General features: G+C 55.8%; 1 protein-coding gene across 1 annotated transcript in view; it reads left to right on the top strand.

Annotated features, from left to right (window-relative positions):
• Nucleotides 1–1096: 1096 nt before the first annotated feature.
• The window catches only part of RPH3A (rabphilin 3A), a 35466-nt gene continuing 25481 nt past the window's right edge, over nt 1097–11081 (top strand). The window contains exons 1-2 of the mRNA XM_075110550.1: nt 1097–1184; nt 10373–10602. Coding sequence (XP_074966651.1) covers nt 10526–10602 — 77 coding nt within the window. The 5' untranslated portion in view covers nt 1097–1184; nt 10373–10525. The remainder of the gene's footprint in view (nt 1185–10372; nt 10603–11081) is intronic.

Genomic DNA, 11081 nt, shown 5'->3' with positions numbered 1-11081 from the left:
GGCGAGAGATGATGCAGGAGCAACTTGCAGGAGATCTTCTGGAAAGTCATGAAAGCCTGAGGGTGTTTTAGTTCCCTGTTGGAGTATCAAGAGCGGGTAAGAGGGGGCTGCTGCAGCTGATGGACTTGACAAAAAAGCATATTTGTGAGCTAAGCTCCATCCTAGCCTGGCTCTAGCTTCCTCCCAGCTGTGAGCTGAATCCCTCACCCTCCACAGGGTCCCTGCTGCAGGGGGAGGGAGGCCAGAGCTCTACAGCTGGGGGGTGGGTTCAGGCCACTGCCCTTTCCTGTTCATAAAGCCATGGATGCCTCAGCTCAGGAATTGGGTTCTCTCTGTGCTCTAAATCACCTACTTTCCTGGTTCCCTGCAGTAAGTGTCCCTGCAGGCAGGATTGGTGCTCTTCTGAAGGTCCGAGCAGTGCTAAAAATCACTGTAGAGCTTGGCCAAGGGTATCATGTTCCCTGCTTGTGCAGGGGGTTCAGGTGGGTCTTTAGGGTTAATTCAGGCAAGGGATACCAGGTTGTGGGATTCCCTGTGATGCTTAAACTCGAGTGCACAGGCCAAAACCCGTGTGATGGGGAGCTCAGCCAGGCAGGCAGCTCCCCCAGCTTTGGGGTGATGCTGCAGGTGGTGCACAGGGGGAAGCGCCTGCCCCACTTCAGGCTCGCACGCACAGGTGTGGAGATGCTGGTGCAGGCAGCTGTGGGGGCTGCGGGTAGGGCTAGGGGAGATGCCCAAAGCCCCGTCCCTCCCAGGGGGTGTGTGCGTGCAAAAACCTGTCCACGGACGGGATGGAGGAGTGTTGGGGAGGAGGAAGAACGGGCGGGGGGGGGGGGGGGGGGGGGGATGGAGAGGGGATGGGGTAGGGGAGAGGGTAGGCAGAGAGGGGTTGCCTTTAACCCCCGCCGCAGCTCGCTGCGGGAGCCGGGGGGACCCGCCCCGCTTTGCGAGGGGGCTGCGTCCCGGGGCGGGGGCGGCTCCCCGGGGCGGGCAGCGGAGCGGGGCCGGCCCCGGCCGTGTCCCCTCCCCGCGCCGCTCCGCAGTGCTGCCGCCGGAGCCGCGCTGCGCCGAGCCCAGCCTAGCCTAACCCAGCCCAGCCTAGCCTAACCCAGCCCAGCCTAGCCCAACGCGGGAGGAGACGGCGGCGGCGCCGCAGCCCCCGGCCCGGCGGGACCCCGGCCCAGGTGAGGTGGGGGTCGGGACCCCCGCGGAGCCGGGTGTGGGAGCGGGGCGGGCGGCGGCGGGGTGTGTCTCGCCGCTCCTCTCCCGCGGGCTGGAGCCCCGGGGGCGGCGCTGGGGGTCCCCGCTCCGGCGGGGCTGGGGTCGGGCTGTAGATCGGGGATGCTCGGCGGGCGAAGGCAAATCCCCGCGCATCCTGCTCGCCTGCCCGCAGGGAGCCGCCGGCCGGGGAAAGTTGCAGCGCCCCGGGGCTGTGCGGGCGGTGGGTGACCTCCCCACTGCCGCGTCGCCCGTGGGAGGTAGGTGGCAGCGGCCGGAGCGGGTGCGAGGTGTGTATGGAGCTGGCATCGCCCCTTCGGCGCGTTGTTGCAGGTGGAGGCTTGCTTTGGTCGTTGCTTTTGGACTTTGTTCTCTGCGGGCAACTTTTGAGCTTGTTGGGCGTTTGGGGGTTTTTAAGCCCTTAAAATTGTCTCTTGACCCTTTTCCCCGAGCGCGAACAGCGAGAGCTGATGGCTGCGGGAGCTGAGCCCCGTCCGCGGGTGCCTGGCAGCGGTGGGATACAGAGACCACCCTGTCCCCGGAGCAGAGAGCGTGCTGCGAAGGCGCTTTGGCTTTTTTGCTCCCTGTTGGGGCTCTGGAAGGGCATCGTTGCCGAGCTCAGGGCTGGCTCAAGGGCTTTAGCAGGCGCCCTCTCTGCTCCTCTCCCAGGGCAGACAAAAGTGTTGCCAACGGCAGTAAAAGCTATTTGGAATCGTAGCCTGAAACCTTCTGGAGGCAAAACCAGCCACCTCGGAAAATAGGCTGCGGCTGCTAATGCTGCTGTTCCCAGGGACAGGTTGTTTCAGAGAGCGGCCCTGATTATCTTTCTTGCTGGTGTCTTTGCATTAATCCTGGTTTCAGGTATAAACTAGAGCAGCAGTTTGCGTTTGAGCATTTAACACTTCTTCATTTCACTGCTAAAAAGCTCTGAGCAAAGTGGCTGCCCTGAACGTGGCTCTGCTTTGGGCTTCCTCCATGCTACACCGCTCCTGGGATCTAAAAAGTGTGTAGGGATCAGTCTGACTTCCCCCCCTCACCCCTTCTCAGGAGGCTGCAATAAAAAAAGAGATAATATAGGGCTTCAAAACACAAACAGTTGGCTCCAGAGATGCAAAGATGATAATAGATGAACCATTTGCTTTAATTACTGGTATCAAAAGCCTAGGCTGCAGCTTAGCCTGAAAATAAATATTGTTAATGTTGTGATACTGGGCTTTATTTGATGATGCACCATTCATCTGGTAGGGATTTAGTGAGCTGCTTGCTTTTGCTGTAGGGGCTGACTTGGGAGATCTACGTTCAGCCCTTCCATGGGGATCAGCCTGGGGTACGTGGGGTGGTGGGTTAAGCCCCACCTGCTGAGCTCGGGATTGCTGTGGCATCCTATGGGCACTTTGCTGTGCATCCTCCAGGAGAGTAGTACTGGGCAGGTGATGCTCGTCCGCAGCAGCCCTGCAGCCAGTGAGCGCTAGCCACCTCCGGCAGAGCTGTGTGGGCTCCCTGCCATGTGGTGGGAGCTGTTTGCCATCACCTGTGTGTGTGGTCTGCAGGATGGGCTTCCAGCAAAGCACTCCTGCATCAGACCCACCAACTGTGTTAGGAGCAACCCACCTGGGTGCTTGGCACTGACACCAGCCTGCTGCTCTGCTTTTTCCCTCTTCACAGTCTTGCTTTTGCACTGCTCCGGCTCCTGAGGAGAGCCAAGAAGCATGCTGAATGTGGGAAAAGCACGTTTTGTTTGTGGAAGCACCCTTTGCAGCGAGGGTGAAATCCAGGAGCCCATTGCAGGACTCTGCTGTGCCTCTGTGGCTGTGTGCGTACTTGTGTGCTGGTGTTAAATGTTTTCTGGTATTGGAAAGGGCAAAGGGAGGAAAACTGCTGAGGAAAGGTGAGGGGAATACTGGCTCAAGAGTCTCTTTTTGTGCTTAAGTTTTGAGGGACTTTCTCTGGGACTTGAAAACAAAATGGTCCTCTGTGCCCACTGCAGGTCCTGGGGGCTGGGCTGGCAGCAGAGACCTTCTGTCTGCTTGCCAGTGCTTCTGGTGGTCCTGGCCTGGTGCCCTCCTCCTGCTGACAGACAGGTGAAGATGTCACTGTAGTCATTGCTGATTAGTGATAATAGGTAATGAATTGCTCCAGGTAGTCGAGCACTCAAGGTCTAGGGGAGAAGGAGAGCTCTGTTTCCAGAGGCAGTGGCCCCAGGGTCAGCCTGATTAATTCCTCCATCCTCCTTAAAGCTGGAGACTGGGGAGTGGCTGGGGCTAATGACTGTGATGGTTTATAACATTCATGTGCTGGAAGATGCCCTGGTTCCATCCCTGCCAGTACCTGCGTGGGTCTGAGCGGCATCACTCTCCTCCAGCCCTGGGAGGTGGGTACAGACCCTCCCCTTTGAGGGAACCGTGCGTTGTCAGTGGGGGCACTTCTGGCTGCATGAAACCAGATGCTTAATGAGGGTGTGTGGGGAGAGAAAAGGAGCTGGATTTAGTGATGGGGGAAGTTGGGAGCCCAGCATCTCCCAGGGTGGCGCAGATGCCGAGCTGGGTGGCCGCACGCTCTTCTCTGCTGGTGGCTGAGCCCCCCGTGGCTCTTGGGGAGGGTCAGGCTGTGGTGCTGGGGGGACACCCCCTCTGCCTGGCTTGGCACGGCTCCTCTGCCCCAGCCTGGCCCTGGCTGGGCAACCCTGCTGCCCCCAGGCAGGCTTGGAGCCGTGAGCATACTTTGCCCGGGGACATGGTCTGGAGATGTGCCACGCAGCTACCCTGGCTTTCGCTCCCATGGCATGATGCTGTGATCCTCAACCACTGCTGGGGCATCTTGTGGGGACTGTCACTGCCTTTGGGAAACCACCCCCAGCAGCGAGCAGGACCTGCTGCCTCCGAGCATGCTTTGCATTGCCGGGCTCACGGGTACTTCCCAGCCCCTTCACGTTGCTAAACTTCCTTCAGCTGCTACCGCTGTTGTGAGGGGGTCCCTGTGCTGGCACCCCTGATGGGACCGGTTCATCCTGGTGGCTCCAGCCGCGTGGCCCGTTCCTGGCAGTGCCCGAATTGAGGGCAGCGTGCCGGATCAGTGTGCCAGAGCGGTGCAGTGATCTGTTGCTAAGCAGCCTTGGGAGCAGCTCTGCCACAGCGAGAGGAACGATGGCAACGCCGCTGCTGCATTTAATAGCACTGGTTAGGCTTGGGGTGTGCTCGGGCATCGCCTGGCTGGAGACCCCCAGCTCCAGCAGCCATGGGTAAGTTGTACAAACCCAGAAGTGTTGATTTCCGCCCCCCCCCCCCCCCTTGTCTTTCCTGCAGTTAATCAAAGAGAGTAATTCCTTGTGACAGCATCATAACAGTGTTTGGTTTGTGAAGGAGCTGCTGAGGAAATGTCAACGTGCTGCTTAAATAAAATTGACTGTGCACTGCTGCTCAGCTGCCTTGGGATGGATCTTTGTCTGGAGGATGACAGGGAGCTGGGAATTAAGGGAGAGGGGAAAAAAAGGCATCTCAGCACTTTATGTGAATTTAAAGGCAGCATAGACATTGGCGAAACCAGAGGCACTGAGTTCGTGAGGGTTCCTAGCCCTGTTGCTCTGGGCTGTGGTGTGGATTTAGCTGGAGGACAGCGGAGGCAGGAGCAGCCTCGAGGGCTCCTGTGCGCCGCAGGAGTGAATGCAGCGTGCCGGGTCATGGCAGTCCTGTCCCACTGTGCCATGGGGCGGGCTGGATGGGTGCTGTGGGCAGGCTGCTGCTGGGTGGGCTCATGGGGGCAGCCATGGGATCGGGGCACCAGAGGATGGCCAGGACTTTCATTGCTTTGCATTTCTTGTATGCCTCTGATCTGTGGATTGCTATCACCTGTGGATCGCTATCACCTGTGGACTGCGGCCATCACCATCGTTTACCTGTGGGGCCATGTTTAGCCTTAATTAACCAACTGATGCCAAGCTGGCCTGGGAAGTTTTGCAGGGCCCTTGGTTCCCTGTAGGGGTCTGGCATGGGGACAAAGGATGAAATGACCTGAGTTTAGGACTTGCTGGTTCTGGCTCTTTCCTGAAAGCTGAATTTCCAGGATCCCTGGCCTTTGCTTTGCTGCAATGCGGTCAAAGGGCTCTGATCCCACCTCTCGCTGTCCCGCAGTAGAGCAGCATTGCCGCGTGGTTGGGGTGTGCGGGTCCCCGTGGGAGCATGGGCAGCGCATGCAGTCACAGCTGTGGATCACTCGGTGCTTCACCTGCAGTCACAGGGTGACTGTCCTGCTGTCCCATGTCCTGATGCCAGGCCTGTCTGGGTGTCTGCAGGTGGCTCCAGGCCAAGCAGCTTTGGTTTGCCACTTTCGTGTGTTTCTGCCAGCTGAGATCTGCCTCTCTTCTTTCTTTTTTTAAAGGAAAGTCTCGAATGTGGGCTGCTTCCTGAAGTGCCATCCATAAAGCAGCTTGCCCGATTTTGCCCGAACTTTCTAAAATGATTTACATCAGAGATGAGACAAAGCGCGGATGCTGGCTGCCTGGGGACGTCGGGATTTGAGACACTTTTGGTGCGCGGGACCCTACAGGGCTGGGCTGCCCTTCTGCCCCTCCATCTGGTCTGCTAATTATTTTGCAGCATTATGCAGCTGCTTCAGCAGTTGTTTTGGGGCTATTTCCACCTTTTTTTTTTCCCCCTCTGCAGGTAAATCCATTAGTACCAAATCCTGCCTGACTCTGGAGGGGAGTGAGCGCCCCGCTGTCTGCTCAAGCAGCTCTCCGTGGCCCCTATAGCCACACATGTATGCTATAGGGGATGCTGTGAGGTGCATGTGGCTCCTGCACTGGGCAGGCTCTTTTTCCTGGGAAAGGGGAAGAGCCTGGGTGTTACAAGATGTTTGGGGCAGAGCTGGACACAGGGTGTGCAGTGTCTGCGCCGGGGTTCCCCGGAGTTTGCGCAGCGCTCTCGGTGGGCACCAGACACCGGCTCTGGTGCTGGGGTATGGAGGAGGGCAGGATCCAGCCCTGACAGACACCTGAGATGGTAGCAAATGTTGCTGCTAGCTGGAAGAGAACACCACCTAAAAATGGTGTTTGGGAATATGTGTGCCTGCTGAGAGGCAGGGAGGCACGGTTCCTGTCCTGGGGCAGCCAGCGTGTCCTGGCTTCTGCATTTGCTCTTCTTGCCACTCAGCTGGGGGGTTCCCACTAGGTCCTTGCTAACCCAAAATATGCATCCATTCTCCCTGGGCATGGGGCTAGGTAGCCCCATCAGGCAATCGCATGCTCATACTCTATTTTTCCATCCCAGCTCCACCATCCAGCTGGGGAGTGTAAATTGGCTCCCGTGCTGGGGCTGGCCTTGGAGCTGGTGTGAAAACCCCATGAGCCTGGTGTTTGGATCTGTTCAAGTTCAAAACCTACTGTTTGGCGATGACACGGAGAAATAACCTCTGACTTGGCATCCGAGCAGCAGTTTGGGTTATTTGTTTGGGGTCTGGCTGCTGGTGGTGAATAAGAAGCTGTGGCCGATGCTCTGTCTGCAAGTGTGTTTTGCTGAGTGAATGGAAGGGCTCTAAAACCTGCTCTTTCAAACCAGATTAATTGCATTAGGCTTTGTCAATGCAAAAATTACCTCATCATTGGCACTGGCAGGTGGTGTAGAGCAGCAGACTTATTCAATATTTAAGAAAGCTGCATTGCAGAGCTGAGAAGGCTGGAGAAATAGGTTGCCTGTGTCAGTGTCTTTGCTGGTGGAGATGATCTCTGCAGGCACTGCCAAGTGTGAAATGTTGAGATCGCTGTAAAAACCTTATTATTGTGCTGAGATTCTTTAAAATACTGAATTTTCTGTTTTCTACCTTGGTACATTATTTCCACATGGGTAAACCAGTGTGTTTGGGCAGCCCTGTAACGGTCTCTCTTTGCAGATGCCCAGCTGGTGGTGGCAGTGTGGCTGCCTCCAGTAGCTTTGGGTCCTGCCTGGGGCATCGGCTGTCCCATGTGCCTCCTGGTGCCCATGGGGCAGGATGTGTTCCTGTTTCAGGGCTCCCACTGCCTTTCCCCACGTGCCCAGGGCTGGTAAAGGATGAGGGCGACTGGCTGGGGCAGGGCTGCTTGTTGCATCCGCTGGATTTTGGGTGCTGGCAATGGGCCCATGAATCAGCACCTCTTGGCTCAGAGCGATCGGTGTCTGCACGCGGGACGACAGCGCCGGCGGCTTGGGTAGAGGCAGAGTGATTCATGGAAGACGTTCAATGCCTTTTTATTAAGGCATGATCAAATTCATGGGCTCCGTCATATAGAAGTAATGGAGCGACGTGATTAGAGTCATGTGGCTCTTCCTTAAGGCCAGAAATTAAGACCTTGCTTCTATTCCTGGCTCTGCCTGGGGCGCACTGTGTTCACGCCGGCAGGAGCTGCCGCCTCGCTCCTCCTGACCTCCGCTTGCAATTGGAGAACCTTGAGCAGCCAGCACCTTGTGGGGATGAGAGGGATCTGGGGGGGCAGGTCTGGGACCCTTTGGGGACAGCCAAACTCTGGAAGGACTTGGCATCCTCCTAGGGTGGGATATTTCCATTTCATTAATTAAATGCTGCTGCATCCTATCAATCACAACTTGGATTGTCACATCCTTTTGCTTGTGAGCAAGGATTTGGCGTGGGGGAAAAAGCCATCGTAAGCTGTTATTTTCTTCTTTACGCTAAAAATGCAGAAGCAAGCATTAGGACAAGCAAGAGTAGTTGCTGGAAGTAATGCAAAGTAGATCTTCAAAATCTATTATTTATAGGCAGAGGGAAAGGCTTGTGTATTCCTCCAGGAGCCATCCTCAGGCTCTTCTCCATCTGCAACAAAGCGAAACACCCGCGGCTTCTCTATTATTAGCAGAAAGTTCTAGTTGAGGGAAGGAGTTTTCCTCCCTGCCAGCTGAAGTGCTGGTGATTGCTCTCCCCACTTCGCTAGGAAAAACCAGGGATTTTCCCCTATTCTTTGCAGGGCCAGGGTGACTGCTCCTGCCCCATGTGACCTTGGGCAAGTCCCTTATCCACCTGCGCCTCCCCAAAAATGGGTGTCAGTGGCATGGCACTGCCCTTCCAGGGCACCCCATTAAGTCTGTGTGCAGCCCCGAGAGACCCCCTGCTCCCGGCCGTGGCGGGACCCTAAATCCCCAGCAGGAGTTTGCTGCTGCAGTGCAGATTGTGGAGCTGGCGGTAGGGTTGTAAATGAACAAATTGCTTATTTAACTGACCTTGTCAATCAGAGCCTTCTGGTTTGGCACAGGAATAGTTGCTGTATGAAACCAGCAAAGCACTAATTACTCCACGTGATTCGCTATTTTTTAAATATGTATATATAATCTGTGTTTTTGGAAGTTATCAGTGAAGCAAAGGTGATCCTCAAATCTCTGCTGACTCTTCAGAGGCTGATGGAGAAACCCCTGCAATATTGCAGAGCAGAAAGTGGAGGATGGGAATTATATTTTTCCCTCTTTCTGGGAACTTTGCACATTTTTTCATGGCTTGGACTTTGTGATTTCAGACAGGTGTTTTTGCAGGCTCCTGTTTTCCATCCTTTCCTTGGGACAACCTTCCCAGTGCTCCCATTGGAGTTTTGCTGAGAGCTGGAATCACTTTGTGCCCTGCAAAGGTGCATTTGCCAGGTTTGGGCTGAGCTCCGGTTCTGCTGGGGCCCACTGGCAGCTCTGGGACACTGGCTTTGCCGCTGGGACCCAGCGGGATGTGGGTGGCTGAGCAGTCTGGAGCAGCAGGTTTGGGAGGATGAATGGCCCAGATGCTGGGAGCAGCCTCAGTGCCTGCAGGCTGGGCTTTGCAGAAGGGTTTGGGGTTTTATGGGGTTTTCTTAGTTCTGTGGCAGGCAGGAGAAAGCAATTCAAGTGCAGGTACTGCGAGCAATGCAGGCGGGAGGCTGCTGCTGTGGGGGGATCCCAGTGGGTACCCCATGCTGGCTCTGCCTTGGTGCTCTGCTGAGAAGATGGATGGGGGGAAAAACCCGTGGATGGGAAAGAGTTGAGCTCACAAAAAATTCCCCCATCGGCGGGGGGCCCTAACGAAGGGGTGATTTGTATCTTCTGTGGTGCCTTGTGCTCTCATTAGTGCTGCAGCAAAGCCAAGCCCTTTGTGGATGTATTGGCTTTTCTCTTTTATTTCCATCTTAATGACTGAAAGGAGGCTCCACTTGAGCTTCTCTCTTTGCAAGCGGTATCTTGAGGTTGATGCTATCCACGGACCCACAAGCTGCATCCTCTGCTCTTGGGGACCATCCTGAGATGGGTGCAGGTGTGACGGTGACTCCCGGTGTAATGGCAGAATCCCCCAGCACCCCACGGGCTGGGCAGGGGTGAGGGGCTGCACGGGAGGATGGATCCTGCCATGCCCTTGGCTGGGGGACTCGATTCTGGCTGTGGTGTTTGTCCTGTGTAAAAGCACTGGTTTTGCCCCAGAAGAGTCAATGGGATGGATGGACCCGTTCCCGCAGCATGGGCAATGCTGGTTGGCATCAGCTTGGGCTTTGCCATCCAGTCCCTGTCCTCATGCAGTGAGTAGCACTGGTAGGTGGAGGGGGAAAACACCCCAGAATGTGGGGATAAACAATTGCTCATGTTCTGAATTTTAAATTATTTTTTTAATAAAAATCTATCAGTTTTGCTGAAAGGAGAAGGGTTTGAAGAGATCCCTTTCTGATGAACCTTCTGGAGATGAATAGATAGAATATCATCTTCGGGTCCTGTTGCCAGATCCTCCTTCAGTGCCTCTCCGGGTTTCATTTTGCAAAAACTTCAGAAAACAAAAATTAAAAAGGAGGAGTTTTGTTCCAGAGGGAATGTGGTTTGGGGGAGGGCAGCAAAACGTGCTGGGTTTTTGGGGGAAAGTTTCCTAGTTTGTGGATTTTTTCGCTGAAATGGAAACATCCTCTTCCCTCCCAGCCCTGAAGCCTCATAATTAATGTGAGGTCGGGTATCTCATTAATTACATCTGTGCTGAGCATAGCTGTGCTGCCCTCCTGGGAGGGTGGTGGTTGTAGGCTCCTGTATCTCGCGTGTGATATCGAGACGGCAACTCAAGTGACATTCCTCTTCCTCTCCCTGCTCCTACTCCTTCTTAATGCCAAAAGTAAAGCCCTGCCCAGCATGATTTTGTGGTTTTTTGGTTTTTAGTGGTTTTTTTTTTTTTTTCCCTACAGCCTGGCTGAAAGCACCAGGTTACCTTTTTCGGCATCGCTGCTGAGAGCACGGGCAGACAAGCAAAGTGATTGACTTCCCAGGCGTGCCAAGTCAGTGCTCATCGGTGCCCAAACTCGCTCTGCGTGTCCTCCGGGTCCCCTTGGCAGCCAGTGATGACCGATGCGGTGGTGGGTGGCAGCTCTGACCAGTGGATGTGCCACGGTGATAGGACCATGTCTCTCCGGGCCGGGTGAGAGGAGGGAGCTGGGGGTGCAGGGATGCTGCTGGTGCGGGAGGGAGGAGAGTCCCCGAGGGCGGGAGGTGATGTGGGTGCAGCTGCCCCTGTTCCTCCTCTGGGGACATTGGGAATTTGGTTTGCATTGCTTCGATGGGGACATCTTGCCATATTGCCTCCTAAACCCCCTGAGAAAGGGTGGTGGGGACAGGCCCATGGGTGTGCACACACTGCTGTGCCGGTGAGGAGCCCCATCCATCTGTCCTGACGCTCTCCAACGTGGCTGCCCTGCAGGGTGATGCTGCATCCCACCACGTGGCCGGTCTCCGTCCTGGTTGGATGGGTGCTGGTTTTGGGTGCCTGGAAAATGCAGAGGCCGGGAAAGCTCATGTTTGGAGCTCGCTGCTCTGCGCCACTTTGGAGGAGCAGCGGGGGTCCATGGAGAGGGTCTCACTGTCGGGGACTGTCACTCTCAGGGTGGGAGAGTGCTGGCT

The sequence above is a fragment of the Phalacrocorax aristotelis genome, chromosome 15, assembly GCF_949628215.1.
Source record: "Phalacrocorax aristotelis chromosome 15, bGulAri2.1, whole genome shotgun sequence".
Lineage (NCBI taxonomy): Eukaryota > Metazoa > Chordata > Aves > Suliformes > Phalacrocoracidae > Phalacrocorax > Phalacrocorax aristotelis.
Note: the sequence above shows the minus strand (reverse complement) of the source record. Positions and strands in the feature narration are given on the sequence as shown.